The following is an 18,211-nucleotide window of genomic DNA, read 5'->3' on the forward strand; positions in this document are numbered from 1 at the left end:
CAAGGAGGAGGTGCAGGAGCAGAAAAGGCCAAGTTAGTCTTCCAGCCATCCACCCCCTCCCTGTTCTCACTGGGACGCACCTTAAGATGAAATTTCCCTTGTAAAATGAGCAGGGCTCAGATTTTGGCTGGGATAGAAGGGGTTGCATACATGGTTGCAATGGGAGAGCACATCCATACTTTCTATTTAAACCTGCTGTGAAATCTTGGGAACTTGGGTCCTGTTTTCTTTCTTTTTGTCTCTCAAAACAGAAACACTGGATTTAGGAAAACATCACATGTTTTTTTTTTTAACTCACCGGCTCCACAGACACTGAGAAGCTGCCATGTCTTTAGGGAGAGGAAGAGCTCAAATTCAAGCTGCAAATCTGCTCAGTATCTCCAAGAAGTCACTCAGCCCCTGTTTTCTGTTCCAGTAACCAGAGGATTCAGGCTATGAGGGAAACACCAAACATGTGCACTGTCTCTGATAATGGAGTTTCAGGGTATTCTGGCTCTTAGAAACCATAATTTTATTTAACAAATTTAAATACAGTTTGTTTAAAACTGAGAACAGACAGTGCAGCTGTAATACGCTCCATCCTGGCCAGAGCTGGTCTTACTGACCATGGGTATCTGCTCCCGAGGACCACGGTAGCCTCTGTGCAAGCTGGAAGGGCCCAGGCTCATGTGACCAGCTTTGAGGAGAGTGGAGTGTATGTGCAGGGTTGTGTTCAGGACTCGATCCTTGACGTTTTCCTGAAAGTTATGTTCCTTCCAAAGAGGGAAGGTTGCAACCGAGCAGGGACTGGAATTAAGATTAGTGAAACAAAACATGCAGCTAGGAGAGGACAGCAGTTGGCAACTATTTAAATGGTATGAAAACTCTGTAGTCCTTGAAAAATGTCTCTTTCCATTCTAGGGTTTGCAGACTGAAGGGAACTTGGAAGGCTAGTACAATAACAGAATATATCTGCTGGAGTGCAGAGCTACTGATTTAATACAAGATAACAACACCCGTTCCCATAGAGCAGCCAGTAGCATCAAATGCTTTTCTATCCAAGTCGTGCTTCAGCCAATACGTCTAAAAGGAACATTTTTGTAAAGGCTACGTCGCAAGGCTTCTGTGACTGGGAACTAAAGAATGCAGCTTTTCCCCAATGGTTTTGATATACACTGAGAGAAAATAACTTACCAAAAAATATTTGTTTTTTTTTTTTTTTTTAAATATATGAAATACACAATGTCATTAGTCCGAGGGGAGACTTCTGCACTGTGAAACTAACAATCAGATCTATAGCATTTTAATAGTTCTATGTGTTAGGGCTAAAGATAACAAAGTCTATTTCCAGGATTACATTTTCCCTCAATTCAAACATAAAATTGTGCTTCAGACTTTTTGGAAAGAATTGGGATAATGGGGATTGAAAGAACTGGGATAATGGGGATTGATCAAAGTTTTGACGACTATGAACGGGGAGGCAAGTTTTTTGTTTGTTTTTTAAGGGGCTGGAGGTGGGGAGAAGGGGTGTGTTGTACCTCAGTTTCTTCCTAGGCAAGTTTGTCACCTCAAATACAGAGTCAACCAAGGTAGTAGCACCCAGGTTCTTCTTCTGCATTGGTCAGTCCTGTGCCTCTCACTGGGAAACAAAATACAGTTTCGTCAGAGAGCACCCTTTCATCAACGCTATCTCAGGTCCTTTGATGTTACAGAACAGGGATGAGATGATTAATGTTCTACATAGATGGTTTTTCAACCTGCCTCAAGCCAGGTGCTGAAGAAACAGAGCACTAAGCACAGGATCCCCTTCACAAGGGTGCTGCTTGACCCATCAGAAGTTAACTCTCAAACGGCTCCAGTGTGGCTTTTCACGCCAGTAGCTCTGCAGTAATATGGCATGGCCCTGAAAAAGGGGCTAGGGCTGAAGGATACATTCCAGTAGAATAGTAATGCGCTAAAATCAGCTTTGATTATTCAATCCCTGGTTTTAAGCAATTAACTCTATGTTTTAAGAATGGAAATTTGGCTTTATGGAGGAGCACCCTTCAGAGAATCCCACACCTAGTGCTCATGTGAACCCAATCAGAGCTAAACAGAACCAAGATCTGAGCCTGGATGAAGTATTACGGTGTGTGGCCACAACAATCTCATTAAAACCCACTTCCAATTATTTTAGCATGGATGAATAAAGAACCACATGCCGTAAACGTAACTCCATCCAGGAACAGTGGTCAGCTAGTAGTGGTCAACTCCATGTCCAGGTGGAGATTGGTGATGAGTGGTGTCCCTCCGGGGTCCATACTGGGACCAGTACTGTTCAGTATCTTCATTGATGACATACTGGGATCGAGTGCACCCTCACCAGTTTGCAGACCACACCAAGCTGAGTGGTGCGGTTGACAAACCTGAGGGATGGGACGCCATCCAGAGGGATCTGGACAAGCTCCAGAAGTGGGTCCATGTGAACTTTACGAGGCCGAACAAGGCCAAGTGCAGGGTCCTGCCCCTGGGTCAGGGCAACCCCCGGTATCAATACAGGCTGGGGATTGAGAGATTGAGAGCAGCCCTGCTGGGAAGGACTGGGGGTACTGGCAGATGAGAAGCTGGACACGAGCCAACGTGTGCTCACACCCCAGCAAGCCAACCCTACGTACCCTGGGCTGCATCCAAAGCAGCGTGGCCAGCAGGTCAAGGGAAGGGATTCTGCCCTTTCTGCTCTGCTCTCGTGAGACCCCACCTGCAGCCCTGCGTCCAGCTCTGGGACCCCCAACATAAGGAGGACATGGACCTGTTGGAGCAAGTCCAGAGGAGAGCCAGAGGGCTGGAGCACCTCTCCTGTGAAGAAAGGCTGAAAGAGTTGGGGTTCTCCAGCCTGGAGCGGAGAACGCTCCAGGGAGACCTTATTGCAGCCTTTCAGTAGTCAAAGGAGGCTTACAAGAAAGATGGGGACAGACTTTTTAGCAGGGCCTGTTGCAATAGGCCAAGGGGTAATGGTTTTGAACTAAAAAAGGGTAGATTTAGACTAGATATAAGGATAAAATGTTTTACAATTAGGGTGGTGAAACACTGGAAGAGGTTGCCCAGAGAGGTGGTAGATGCCCCATCCCTGGAAACATTCAGGGTTAGGCTGGACAGGGCTCTGAGCAACCTGATCTAGTGGAAGGTGTCCCTGTGCATTGCAGGGGGGTTGGACTGGATCAGCTTTAAAGGCCCCTTCCAACCCAAACCAGTCTGTGATTCTGTGAGCACAGTCAAGAGTCAAGAGTGCCCTCCAAACCATGAAACTAATGAAGGGAGAGGACAGAGGGGAAAAAAAAAACAAACCAGAGAACAAAGAGAACAGAGTTACTGAACGGGTTTGTTCTAAGCTGCCTTGCTTTTCACCCTCCCCTGAAACCTTCCTGTCTTGTGCAGCGTAATAAACACTGATTAAAGTAGGTTTAAAATTAAGGGCTAAGGTGCCATCTCAGAAGGCAGCTGTCCCCTCCGCGATCAGAGAGCTGCTTAGGCTGTTGCACACATAGCCGCAAGGTACGTGTGTCTCAGGAAAAACGAGTCATCGGGGGCCAACACACTCCTGCAGGCATTCTCACCCTTGCTTTCAGGTCCTGTAAAACTGCCCCCTCAGTCTAGACAGCCATTCCAGCTGGGCCACGTCTTCAGCGCGTCGTGCCCTGCATGCACTTCTCCCAAACTGAGCATCTCACGAGGCAGCTGGTCTTGTACTGAAGCTGACGTCAGTCCTGTATTTTCTGTGCTTTTTTCTCCACCTCTAGAGCGTCTGGTTCTGCTCAGAGTCCAGGAGGAAGGGCAGGGGAATCCGGGTAGTTTATGTATGCAGTGTTGCTTGTTTTCAGTACGCTAAAACTCTTGGAAGTCAGCAGAGGTCCTGGCTACTGCATGTCTGGCTGGTTGTATGCTGCGGAGAGGAACCTTGCAGGCTGTGCACAAAGAAATCTCCTGCAACAGAGACACAACCAGCGTGTGTATTACCCTTCTGCCTCGCTGCAGTTAGCTGCCACCCCTTGGAACTACCCCAAAACCCACCTCAGCTTGCAGATCTGTGAGTGCTGCTGCTAGGCAACTGGGTGTTGGTGGAAAGCAGTTGTGACAGCGCTGAAGAGCTATGGCCCCTCTGCAAAGCCGCTATATATAGCACAGATAATGTGCAGTGCAGGCTTTCCTCTGCTGTCCTGCCAACGGGCCGCAAAGGCAAGCCACTGCAGCAGGCAGGGCTCCATCCAGCTAGCCCAAGGGAATGTGCTATAAGGGAGCTCATTACTGTCAAAAATATACTGCTGCTGAGCAAGTCTCCCCCTTTCCTTTGCTGCTCTTGCTTCTCTGTATTTGAAAGGAAAAGAGAACAAGCAGCAACCGTCTCTCCCTTCCAAGCCCGGTTCTACGCTCCACTTAAAGGGAGTTGTCCATTTATTTTTTCCCCCCCACAATAATGAAGCACAGCGACAGAGTCTGGATGCAGATACAGCCCATCCTCCACTCGAGCAAACCAACCGCAGAGTGCACTCTGGAAACAGAGCGGACTAAATGCACCAGGGTGCTGGGGTAATTAAGGGTGAGAAGCCAGGGCGTGAACAAACGAGCAGGAGGTCAGCCGTCAGTGTGCGCCGCCTCGCCTCCTTTCCACTGAAGAAGACACTCCACGCTCACCCTAAGTAAACAAACACCTCACGTGGCGTTTAATCCACGCTCTCCCTCACTTGTCACTGACTTTGGGTGGCTTTGATGGGGATATAAATTAAACTCTTTCCCTCAGTGAAAGCTTCTGCCTGACTTAAAAATGCTTTCGCTGTTATTACTTTAGCTTTCCTCGGGTGTTTGCAAGTGGATGAATTCACATCCTTCACCCTCATGCTTTAGCTATATTAGTACAGTTGATAAGGCAACCTTCTTGTTTAGACAAGGGTTTGGTTTTTTAACCATGTAACTTCTGCCTAAACTCTCACTCCCCAGAGATACCTTTTCCCCGCAACCTCTCACCAGGTATTTTCCCTTTAGCAGCTTGTCTTACAGATAAAAAAGAGAGATTGACTAATGGTCTCGAGAAGTTTTGCGGTAAGGGAAGGTCAGAGATGTGAAAAATGGAAAATAAAAAGCACATTTACAAGAGCTTTTGTCTTTTTCCTGCCGTTGTCTAGTATTTTCCTTTTTTACTGTTGCTTCCCATTACTGTCCAAAAATGCAGAGGTCTTACCTGGTGTTGGTGTCCGTTCAGCCATGCACAGTCAGATTTCCACATTGGGATCTGTGAATCCTTTCTTCCCCTCATTCACCAGCACAGGCTTTTCTGTCCTTGTATGCCAGACTAAAATCTGAAGAAGCCAACAGCAGTCATTAGCCGCACCTCTTCACTGCACTAACAAATATTCTTGCACATTAAATCAATAGTGCAATTTAACCATCTACCCTGGAGCCTAATGGCGCATTCACAGCTGAAAGGAGGTTTGCATAAAACTTCGTTTAGGCAGGCCTACCGCTATCCGAAATGCACAGCGCACAGAAATTACCCATTTTACAGTGTACTGTCTTGGGACATTAACCTGCTCCTTCCATGTAGTTATCAACCATCTTCCTCAAAAGGCTCATCCACCTTTTCAATGAGGTAAGGCAGTTCCTTTATAACCACAGAATGACATGCATGTTTCCCCATAGACCGAGTTCCTGACTCTGGTTCTTGGTTATTATGTGACTCCATCCTTGGCCAGTGTGGAGTTACTCGCGAGGCTCAGAGTGGAAATGCAAATTCTTGCCACTTTGGGTCACATTGTGCCTCTTGCGTTGGAGGGCAGAGGCAGTTACAGCGAGTGCCGCCAGCTGCTCCAGGTGTCACCATTGCCTTTGGTTGTGTGAAATATTAAAAAGGATTTTTCAGTGCTGAAAATCCATTATTGGAGGGAAGACATCAGTCTGCTCCCTAACCTCACAGTCACTTCTTTTTCACTTTTAAATTCTTTCAAGACCCTAAAAAGAGATGAGAGTGACACTGATGGGAGAAGTCCTTACCGCTGCCACAGTTCTCTGTTGCAGCCTCTGCTGCCTCAGAGCTGCAAGATGCAGGAGCTGGTTACGGAACGCTCCCTTCCCCCCACACACACTCTGGGCTGTACACGGCCCCTTCATAACCCAGCAAGCGTTAGTCCACCACGTCACCTCACCCCCCCCCCCCCCCCCCCACCACGTAGGTCCTTTGAAATGCTGGCCCCACGCTGCCACCCACTATTCTGTACCAAATACAATATGCTGCATCACTTCAAAGCCCCTCTCCAACTTGCTTAAAACAGAACTGAAGCTTCTACTAAAAGCCTCCCTCAGTCTTAGCAGCAGAGTTTAATATAGATGAACACATCTGTGGAGAAGAAATGGGAAAAATATAAATTGAAGAGGTGGCCTGACGTTTTTGGAGGGGCGGGGGGGGTAGTATTGTAGGTAAACAGTTTCTACTAGCTGTGCTATACTGCTGGCACAGACAGCTCTGGAAGCTGTTTAAAATACTCTCCCCTCACTAGACTCAATTATACTTACTGCTTTGCTCCTGGAAGCTGAATTGCTGGGAGCAGCTTCATTCCTCCAGAGCTACAGTTTCCTGCTTCCCTTCACCTGCTCGCAGGGATATTTCCTACCTTGCGGGGGTTTCCCTCTGGTTGCTATGACAATACTCCGCACATTTAATCCAAGTATCTGCAGACCATTTCATACCCAGTCCCTGCTTTTCTGAAAAACGAGGGCATGTTCTGTTTCTAAAGGATGAACAAAGCACTTTTCAAACCCTTCTGGTTAAACAAGAGCACCCACACCTTCCCAAGAAGCTGTTTGACCAAATTTGTCTCTGATGTGAGCAGTCACCTCCCGTGCAGGGCTTAAATCTTGCCTGTTAGTACTAAGGCAGGAGAGACCAACTGCTGTCTGGAGTGGGTCCAAAAACCCATTTAATCACTCCCCCACAACCACTTCAGAGCCCGCTCATCAAAGTTCGCCTTTTATTACAGCCCTGCTCACCCACTGCAGCAACGCTGCTGCAATTACGGCGCTACTTTCCTATGAAAAGGCAAAACGAAACAGGTCTGTACAAGTGGCTCTCGGGGCTACACCAGCATCAGTTATGGGCTTCTCATCCAATAAACAGAATGTGCAAACCTTAATGCAGTCCAGGTGCTAGAAAACCCTTGTAGCCAATTCTCCTTTGCAGCAGGAGCAGGTAAGAGCTCTTTCTACTTCTGACACATAAACACTCAACCCTGCTGAAGGCCAAGGGCTGCACTCTGCCAGGAACAGGACTCCCACTTCAGCAACTCTAACCACATACTCCATAAACAGAAGACCACAACTACACATTATTAGCTTTTCTTTAAACTGGATCCCACTTCTGCACTGTTAAAGCCAAGTGCAGTACAAGACAGCTATACTAAATCAACTAAAATGGACCAGTTTTCAGAGTTCACAGCTTGATAGAGCAGCTTCTACCATTTTTCATGCTGTGTTCTTTAACTTGGGAGGGAAATCACTGATTAGTACAAAACCACCTGCTTTTCCTCTCAGCCAATTGCTTGATTTTGTCCACAAGCCGTGTGTTTGGTTTATGCCCCAAGCTTCGGTTTGCGCAAAACGTACCGCTCGCAAGGGAGTAAACAGTGAGGAGGACCAAGTATCTGCCCTTCCCTGAACAGTGGTTTCACATAGGTCACCTGAGGGAGTCCCCTTTAAAAATCTCTACTGCTGCAGAACGTTTCCAATCCTTTCCAGTCCTGCTGTTCAAAATCACAGGACTCAAAAGAGAGCTAAGAGATTGTAAGAATTCATCTCCATAGCAGACTTCTTCACTGTCTTCTAACAGGAAATTAAAAACCCAACAGGCAGGTTAACCTACAGTTGGAGGCGACCACAGGGTTTTAAGGACACCGACCCTCCACGGAGGGTTTCAATAATTCTTATTTGAAATGGAGACTACACAACATGAAGAAAAAGAGACACTGAGCTGAAATGACAGATTTGCTTCCTCCCAACTACTGCTAAACCAAATTTCTGCAGGCTCTCTTAGGCACCGTGGAGGCCCTCTTCTCCCAAAAGCACATCCATTGGTATAACAAATAAAGATTGCTTCTCCCTATAACTCCTGCTTTCCTCATGCCACTGCTATTAAATGAGCCAGAGCTCTGACAGTAATCTTCAACTGTGTAATTACACCAACTTGAAGATTTGTGCTTTGTGATGGGTATTACAGGCAAAACAGACAAGACCACAAGAGAAGAAAAGGTCACAGCGGTTTAATTTGAGCTATTGCAGCTGCAGCACAGATCCGAAGGTCCACTGTGGAGCAGTGCAGGAAGACAGCGCTGCAAAACCCACGCCGCTCCGATGTAAATTACAGCTTGCAGCTTTGGTACAGGGAATGGCATCGGCACAGCAGTTCTGGTGACTAATCAAGTCAAGACGAGGCCAAAAGAAGCCTCCCAGCTCTGCATGTCGGTTGTGAAAAACAGTTCGAGCACTGGTGTCTTCACTGGTGCACGTGTGAAGCTTAACCGACAGAGTGCTGTCACACAGCAGCCAGGGTACCGAAAGTTCACTGCCAACCACTGCTCACAAACCCACCCAAGAAGAAGAACCCAGTCTCAGGAATTTAACCCAATCTAACCCAAAAGGGGACAGATCTCCTCCGTCTGTACCCCGCTGCTCAGCCCCTCAAAGGCACAAAGAGCTCACGAAGCTGATGCCCCTGCCTGCCATACGTAGCGCCCCAGGATAAAATCAGGAGGAAGCAAAGTCCTCCTTTTCAAGCCTTCTTGCCTTCGGCTGACGTTTCCTCTCTCTTCTGCCCATTCTGAGCCAGTCTGAGCTGGTTTAGATCTGTGACACACCACGAAGCAGCCAGTTCGGGTTGCCTTTTGCTGTGCAGTTTCCTGGCTGCTGCTGGGCTGAAAGGCTTGGCCTCCTCCATCTGCACGAGGATTTATTCCCCTCCCAGAGCCAGTTCCAAGATCCACAGTAGCCACCGTGCTGGTATGTGGCTCAGGTGCTGCTGGGAGAGCTCTCTTTTCCCCCTGTCCTCTTGCCTGTGTCTGACAGCAATATATATGTTAAAGATACCGACCGTGGCATCTAACAGTGCCCACGAGCACCTCGCCTCTAAGGCTCAGAGGCAGCCAATTCCCTTCCATAACACCCACCCAAACACCAAGCTCTAGCTCGCAGATTTAATCTCAGACTTGACTCAGCCAAGAGATAAGGAGAGAGGAGGAATGACTACTTCTAGCCACCACTTCAATGCCAGTGAATTGCTACCAGGACCACTCGAGTGCCCAAAAGCCTGCCTCACCCAAAGAAATGTACCTATGCCCATCTCCCTGGAGAAACAAGCGGCTCCAGGAGCAGCTGGAACGAGACATCTGATTTCCAATGACCTTGTATTTTGTGGTCTGTCCTCTTGTGCCAGTTTAAGCTGAAGCTTTTTCCGTAGCTGGGGCCACTCAAAGTCTCTCTCCTTGAAGGGCTCCCTGGCTGAGCGTACTGCGGCTTGTTTCCTCAGGTATTAACAGAAAATGAGGAGCAGAACATGTCCCAGTTACATCGACCTCGTGGGAATACAGAATTTCAGACCTCTAATCTGTGTCAACGGACTGAAGAGAGTGTAGTCTGTGCTGCGGGGGGCAGGCTGGGGGGGAGCGCAGGAGCAGCATTACACAGAAATACATAGCCTGCTTCCAAAGCCTTGTTTCTTTACAACTCCAGTATAAACTAACCCTTCTCTCCTGATAAGGAGGGATAACTCTCTCCTCTCTCCTTGGCAATTAATATTGACTTCCTTAATTTTCTCCTTCATTTGGGCAGTTCCCAAATCAAAGAAAATAAGCAGGATATATGTCTTTGGCCAAAGCTTAAGCTCTTTTTGCAGGAGCGTGCATTTGTGGGCTGAATTCTGATAAATGCTACAAATACCAGCATTGCACACGGGGCAGGCAGCATTTATGGAGCTCAGATGTCTGTGCTTACCTTACATACTTCTCTGATCCCTCCTTAACGACTCTATCTGAGCATATCACGATTTTTAATGTAAATCTCACTGCAAAGGAGGAGTATGGTTATGTTTGACAGAAGCAAACTCCACCAGCTGCCGGAAGCGCACTAGCACAATGAGAAAAAAGTCTGTGCTTTGATCTCTGAGCAGGAGGACCCCAGACCACAGGCCAGATTTGTCCTTCTCTACTGCTTGTCTGGACTCTCCTCCTCATAAAATGGGTAAGCACAACAGCAATTGGGAAATGGAGGCTGCTGGCATCAGCTAAAAGCAGAAATGCAAAGCTCAACCTGCAAAGCTGCAGCCAGAGTTTGCCAGGAGCAGACAGCATTCAGTTCACAACAAGGACCCTTGTAAGATCTCCACAGCCTAGCCAAAAAAAGAAACACAGTCTGCTTCAAATCCTGGCCAGCAGTTCCTGCTTCCTCTCCATCTCTGACCTGCAGCTCTTGTGTGACAGCGCTGGCAGAGCAGCCTGTCTGACAGCACCATTTTTTTTCCTCCTGCCTGGAAACAACTTTTTTCTTCTGTTCCTTCTTCCATGTGTTCCTCCACAACTGTCATTTCCTACCCCCAGACTTCTAACGCAGTTCTCTCCAATAGTTATTTACAGCAGGCACAAGATACTGAAGGTTGCGTAAGTGGCCGTGGAGTAAACACCCCTGATCTTCTGACCACCAGCCTTGAAGTGACCCGTGCAACTCCCTCCGCCTGTTGCAAACACATTTGTTTCCAGCTGGTGCTTTCTTTTTAGCTAGCAGGGCATGCAGTGCCCAAGAACAGACATCTAATTTTAATCCAATCTCTTTTCCCACCCTTGGGAGACCATCTGTGTTATTTATCCCAGTGCTGGACAGCCATAACCACAGACATGTGGATTTTATAAAACAAGGCACAGCAGGTATCAGATAATAAACGGAGTCGCTCCTCCCTCTCAGCTCCTCTTCCTTATTCCCGGACTCCTTGCCTGAGCACTGCTGAACATTGAGATCCTTGGTTTTTTACGTGGCTGGGGGCTGTGGAGCGGTGCAGATAGAAAGCAGAGAAAAAGGGTATTATTCAAAATCTTTTCCTATCCCAAAAAGGGATGGAGACCTGATCAAACACTGGGGTTTTTTTGCCAATAACAGCTTATTTGCAAAAAAAGAATGGTCCTCCCGGGATAATTAAGCAATAAAATCTCCCTAAATCAGGCTGCCTGGTGCCATGAGAGTGCTATACAGGGGTCTGTGATCTCAGAGGGACCCTCTCCACACCTACAGTGCCCAGCAGACCCATTCACAAAGCTTTCAAAAGCACTTGACAGCACCTCTCTTGCTGTTGTCTTATGATTGATGCCTGTCACACTAGCCAACATTGTCTCTCGCACTTCCCTGTCATTCCAGATAGATATCCGTCTGTTGTCTCTTATTTTAGACTGGGAAGTCTTTCGGGCAAGAACCATCATTGTGTTCTGAGTTGCTACGTTATTTAGTACATAGGGCTCCTGCTTCATGACTTGGTGGCTTCTAAGCAATGTGTACAGTTAAATAATTAGCAGTCACTTTGACAGCAGTAACATCCCCCCCAAATGACACTTCCTGGAAGCCTCCTAGAGCTCAGAGCAATATCCCAGGCATTAAAACGTTTCCACATTACCTCTGGCACAGAAAGATCCAGGTTATTGTGGACAACTACAGTGATATTGCGTAGATGCCAAGAGGGAGATGGCAACTTCGCACTAAGGCAGTGGTTGTGTGAGCAGTCTTTCCCTGCAGCCAAAAACCACTTTTTGTGGCTGGTACTCCAGGGTCACAGTTCAGATGGGTTCCAGAGGGCCATATCTTATGTGATGCTAGCTTCTCCCAGGAGTACCAGTAATCAAAAGCCGCAGGAATTCGCATAAAGCAACCAACGTACATTTCACCTATGGTGTTCCCTGCTCCAGAGGCTTAGCAAGGCCATAGGTAAGTCCATCTTGAAAATGATAAGGATATATACTAGAGGTAGTTACAGGGCAGAGAAGACTCCATATTTCAGGGCCTATGGCAACTGCTAGCAGCCCAAAACTGAGAAAGACAACTGCCCTCCACACATTTTAATACCTAATGACCCATTCTCAGCCCCCTTGCAATGGGGGTCTGCCCTCATCAGACGCAGAGGACAAGTGACTGAATGGTAGGGCTGAACGGGCCTTCTGCTACCTCTGGGTCCTTACAACCGATGTATGAAGAAGAGACTGTACCTTAGTGCAATTGGCAGCTTTCGGCTCAAGGTCATTCAAGGTCACTAGTTCCCGGAGCAGGCTGCTCTCCTGGTAGCCTCCCTTCACTCCTCGCAGTTTGAAGTAAGCCTGAGATCGCTGGAGAATCAGTCTGAGGTTCACAGCAAACCCTGCCATGTCTATAGCAAAGGGGCGGTGGGGGTCGAACACAGTTTTCCAGCCATAGACCTTCCCTGCAGCGTTCACTTTGGGGGACTCGTAGCGCAAGCCACCGACGAAGGCTACTGGCCACACTGACACCTTCCTGGTGCTGCGCATCTGGAGGCAAGGAAAGAGAAGGGTACGGTGGGTGCACACAGCAGGATCGGCCGCACGCGGCTTCCAAGACACAAACCAGCACCACCAGTTCCAACACACAAACCAGCACCACCAGTTCCAACACACAAACCAGCACCACCAGTTCCAACACACAAACCAGCACCATGAGTTCCAACACACAAACCAGCACCACGAGTTCCAACACACAAACCAGCACCACCAGTTCCAAAACACAAACCAGCACCACCAGTTCCAAGACACAAACCAGCACCACCAGTTCCAACACACAAACCAGCACCACTAGTTCCAACACACAAACCAGCACCACCAGTTCCAACACACAAACCAGCACCACCAGTTCCAACACACAAACCAGCACCACGAATTCCAAGACACAAACCAGCACCACCAGTTCCAAGACACAAACCAGCACCACCAGTTCCAAGACACAAACCAGCACCACTAGTTCCAAGACACAAGCCAGCACCACCAGTTCCAAGACACAAACCAGCACCACCAGTTCCAAGACACAAACCAGCACCACGAATTCCAACACACAAACCAGCACCACCAGTTCCAAGACACAAACCAGCACCACCAGTTCCAAGACACAAACCAGCACCACCAGTTCCAAGACACAAACCAGCACCACCAGTTCCAAGACACAAACCAGCACCACCAGTTCCAAGACACAAACCAGCACCACCAGTTCCAAGACACAAACCAGCACCACCAGTTCCAAGACACAAACCAGCACCACCAGTTCCAAGACACAAACCAGCACCCCAGCAGAATGACTTCGCCCTGCTCACTGGATGTCCTGCAGGACACGGATGGCCCTGGGTTTCAGCACAAGCCCTGGAGAAAAGGGCCTGGGTCACATTCCCAGGCACCCTCTGTGGCCCAGACCAAGCCGCAGAGCTCGTTACTCACCTGCAGGAGGATGCACACCCTGGAGCCTGAGCAGCAAAGTGCTTTGGAAAGTGGCAACTAACAATAGCAATAGTAATGGGTAGCCACGGAGCCAAGCATGAGTGCAGCGCTAAAAACAAAGCTGCCAGTTATAAACTTAACTGAGATTTAAGAGGGGGTTTTTGTTCAAAGGTCTTTAGAGCTGTGGGGCATCAGTCTTGCGCATGGACAGTGGGGGAAACAAGGACACAGAGGAGCACTTTGCCCGAGGCCACCTGGAAACGCAGGAGTGGCCTATCTAGGGAGAAAGGTGTGTTCTCTGAAAGCGAAGTAGTTTGAGCTGCAGTTTCAGCCTGTGAGCTGCAGTAAGGCTAAAAGCATCTTTCGAGCGAGGCACTGCAGCCGCAGCCCATAACCTCAGGGACAGCTGCGAAGCACAGCCCCTTCAGAAACTCCCAGCATGCAGGACGGTGCTTCGTAGCTGCTCCTGCTACCCAGTGGAAGGACGCTGGATGCCTCTGCTCCCCGTAGAGCCAACAGAAATAGACAGGAGCCATCAGGGGACACTTCAGATACCGGCACTTGCCAATGCAGATGCTCTGAATGCCAGTCTGCCTGCTCGCCCCCGCCAGCACCCTGCCCTGCTCTGCTGGCAGGCTCAGCCTCACGTTCTGCTCTCAGCCCAGTCTCTTAGATCAGGGATCTCTCAGAGCTAATCTCATCACTGTTAATTACTGCAAACGAGACCAGAAGAGCTCTGGCACTTGCCCTTCTGCATTATACACATGCTAACGGCAGCCCTGTCCACAGGGAACAATAGTGCGTGTCTTCTGCATTTCACAGCACATTTCATTGGCTCCATGTGACCTTAACTGCAGCTACACATCAAGGAGGAGAAGCCTCTACCAGCAAAGCACACCAGGTGAAGGAAGGAACCCTTTCTGCTCTATTAATGTGCAGTGTCTGTCTCAAGATGCTGCCAGAACCAGCCTCAAAGGGGACTGTGGAAGACAGACATTCGGTCTGAATTTCCTTTCACCTTTAAAAACATGTATATTCCTGTGGCTGTCCAAGCTGAAGGGGAACCATCAGGGAGGGGAAGGGGGGCAGATATGGAGCAAATAAATAGGAGATCCTTGGTATAAAACCTGGCAACTGGTAGGGAAGGAAGCAACCCTCCTTTTCTTGTTCCTTGCTGCAAAAGCTTGGCCTCAGGAGAGCAAGGGAACAAGGAATTTCTGAGCTGGAAGCCAGCTGAGGTACAGCGTACCTGGCACTGTAACACCATTGCAAACCTGCGGACAGGGAAAGGCTCAGGAGTTCATTCAGAGCCCCTGTAGGAGCGGAACAAACAAGATGGGAAAATCACATGGGAAGCTTCCCCTGCTCAAGCCCGACAGGGTTGTCAGGACATGCTGAAATTCAGCCTGCCATCACAGTTCCTGGAGCTGCAAACTTCCAGGCTGAGGTCTCGGCCCCATCGCCTACTTCAAACAGCCTCAGGGACCCTCCACCCCCTGATGCTGCGAGCAAAGTAGCTTCCGAGGGGAGTGCTGCCCTCTCCAAGGCGGTGCGTGAAGGGCTCCACTTTTCTGGGAGGAGAAGCAAACGCTGATAAATGCACGCTCCTCCTGTGTGCAGCAAGCCAGAGCCAATTGCCCAGAGTATCTCTGAACAAGATGTCCTGCAAGCGCTGTGAGTGTGCTGGCACCATTCAGGCGTAACTCTGAAAGGGCGCTGCTACCTCAGCTGGGGATCTGTGCAGAGCAGCCACCAGGCTCTTGACAGCTGCAGAGTTTAACCAGTGGACACTCTGGGATGACAGCAAACAAATGCAAACAGCAAGCAAGTCCCCCCAGGGACTCCTCAAACAGAACAAACGTGAATTAGCAGCCAGCCAAGTGTAATACATAGGGGTGGTGGAGAAGAAAGGTAGATAACATCAGACCAGGAACCAGGTGGCAATCTCCAGAGTGGAGCATGGAAGGAGGACGGCCAAGGTTTCTTTTGCTAGGCACTGTGCTTCCACACATGCATGTCAGACAGCAGGCGACGTTCCAACCCTAACAAGGCTCCCCACAGGGGATGGCAGCTCCTCATTTACTTTCCTTTACAGTGAAAACTATCTGCCTCCTGCTCACACGCCACAGGATAAACTGGGGGTCCCATTACTTCGCAAAGGATGCCCTTGGGAAACATGCACTTCGCAGCGTGGTAACCGACCCCCAGAGAAAACTTCAGGGCAGCTGTGGTGGGATCACTATAAAGACAAGACTGATCCCGAGCTCAGGAGAGGATGTGCAACAGCATCTCGCCAGCTCAGTACACGGCACCTTTTACACCCCACGTGCTAATCTGTTGTGTTCAGCCGGCAGGGCCCTCCCCAGCAGCATCTTACCTCCTCAAAGAGCTCCAGGCTGTAGGTGTTATCGTCATCAGCAAAGTAAACAATCCCAGGCTGGCTGTTATTTTTGTTAAAGGTCTCTCTCAACCATCTCAGAGCAAGGTTCCTCTGCATGGTCCCCCGGGGAATGCGGGGATCCCTCATGTCTCCCCGCAGCTTGTAGTTGCGGGGTGTCTCCACGTTGAGGTGGGTGTAGTTCAGCCCCGTGTCCCGCAGCAGCCGGGTGATGAGAGGTGTGCGCCGCTGGGAGTCCTCCACCAGGATCCAGTGCAGGTTTGGCACGTGCAGGAGGGTGTTGGCCAGGCGCGTCAGCTCTGCCTTCTGCACAGGCCGGCTGTAGGTGGGTGTAATGACGTGGATGGTGGGAAGGGTGTCTGACCACGGGGGTGGGCGGGTATAAACATATTCTGTCCTCACCACCTCCACAATGTCCCGGTCCGACAAGCAGTATTCCTTGGAGTCCAAGCCTGCAGTGAGATCACGCTGGGAGTCACCACCATCATCTGAGCAAGGGTACGAGAGAGAAGAAAAAGCCGCATGGACTCAGTCCTCCAACACCCCCCGAGTGAGCCAGCAGGCTGCTTGCTAATAGTAGATCACCCTCATGGTTTCAGAGGAAAGGAAACAAGCTCAGATGGAGGCTTTAATAAATCAGTACACAAATAAATAAAGGAATCAGGGACAAACACACATGAGAAAAGAAGTTCCTGCTGTTAGAAAACCAGCATCAAACAAGGCTTGAGAGCCCAGGACAATGCTGCAGCTGAGTGCTCGGAATAAGCAACTTCAAAAAGCACCCAGAAGAGACAGGCTTGTAGAGCAATTAGATCTAGATGAAGAAAACAGCAACGAGGACTGACAATCTGTCATTCCTGTAGAGCTCCAGAGCTCTGGGCACCATGCTCAGTAGGACAGGACTCATGGCTCTGCACTCAAGCACTGGATTGCCTGGATTGGGAGGCAGGGAACTAACTGGTGGAAAAAACCAAGTCAGTGAAGATCCCCCAGGAGCAGCATCTGGCCAGAATACCGCAGTACCCCATGCTCTCCTGACAGGCCTGGGATGGGGCACAGAGAAGTGGGGAAAGACACTCTCCAAATCCAGAAATGGAGAGTAGAAATTAAAGCCTGTAATTGTAGGCTTTTTCCTGCAGAGGCTTTCACCTGCCTCTGACTAACCTCTCCTCAAAAAGATCCTACCAGTCTCTGAAGATAACAGCCCATTCAGTAGTGTGCATGTGAACAATGAACATCACATATATAAAATACACCGATCCAAACATATAAAATCCTTGCAAATAGAGACTTGTTCACAATCAGCTCAAGGAAAAAAAAACCCAAACGTTCATGCACCTGTCGCTGTCATTTTTTTTTTCCAGGGTGCGACTTTCACACTTCCGTACCACTGTGGACCAGCAGGAATACCATGGTCTACAGTTAGGAACTGGCAGAGATGAAGGGGCACCTCCATTCAGCTGTTCTCTAGCGGGCATGTAATACTTTGAGCCATAGATTTTTGCAAAACCAGCTACTACCGGGAACTTCAGATGAGAAAGAACAGGAACAGACAGACATTAGATCTGACCCAGCAGGGTACTACCTATAGTTTTTTCATAGCATGTTACTCTTCCAGCAGCACAGACTTTGATACCAGCCTTTCACCGAATGAAGGCCTTGTACGCCATAGCGTTGGTGGAGGGAGGGTCTGGATTTGGTGGGGTGGACGGGGACAAGGTGTCCTGCACACGTTTGTGTCGGGCCCTATGTAAGGCAAAGCACATCAGCATCGCGTAGCAGAGCTCTCTGAAAGCAGAGAACACTGGAATCAATTCCAAAATAAATCTGCAGAATGCATTGGACACAGACACAAATGTCATTAGCCAGGATGGTGCTTGAGACAGTTTGCAAACCCCTGCAGGTCAAACCCTCAGCTGTAAATCCTGGCATGTGTAAGGACTGCCATTCTGCGCTCGCTAGCGTATAGATGCACGTCTCTTTTTTAGCACCTGCTAGCCAAGGATCTCACAAACTTGTTCCAAAAGAACAAAACAATTTCTCCCAAGAGCTTTCAGGTTGGTCTCTATCACCACTCATTTTCCACTAGGGGCTCAGAGAAGCAGTGGCAGAGATGTGTCTTACCAGCATCGTTGATAAGTTCACGACTGAGTCAGAGAAGAGCAATCTCTGTGCTATAACCTCAGTGTCCGTGGCCATTCACATAAAACAGCTCCTAGTTTTCAGGGCATTGAATTAAACTGGTTTATAGACGGTGTATTCTTAGTAGTCTTTCAAGTTCTGTTTTAGAGCCCAGTAGATCCCTCATCCTCGGAAACACTGTCTACCTCCCAGAGGGGATCACAGTCAT

General features: G+C 48.9%; 1 protein-coding gene across 4 annotated transcripts in view; it reads right to left on the bottom strand.

The window, feature by feature from the left end:
* Window positions 1-120: 120 nt before the first annotated feature.
* The window catches only part of B3GAT1 (beta-1,3-glucuronyltransferase 1), a 52,184-nt gene continuing 34,093 nt past the window's right edge, over window positions 121-18,211 (bottom strand). For all 4 annotated transcript variants that reach the window (XM_080366461.1, XM_080366462.1, XM_080366459.1 and 1 more), the window contains 4 exons: window positions 15,841-16,349; window positions 12,234-12,530; window positions 5,192-5,309; window positions 121-3,939 (listed from right to left, as the gene is read on the bottom strand). In XM_080366461.1, coding sequence (XP_080222587.1) covers window positions 5,223-5,309; window positions 12,234-12,530; window positions 15,841-16,349 — 893 coding nt within the window. In that variant the 3' untranslated portion in view covers window positions 121-3,939; window positions 5,192-5,222. The remainder of the gene's footprint in view (window positions 3,940-5,191; window positions 5,310-12,233; window positions 12,531-15,840; window positions 16,350-18,211) is intronic.

The sequence above is a fragment of the Falco punctatus genome, assembly GCF_963210335.1.
Source record: "Falco punctatus genome assembly, chromosome: 16".
NCBI lineage: Eukaryota > Metazoa > Chordata > Aves > Falconiformes > Falconidae > Falco > Falco punctatus.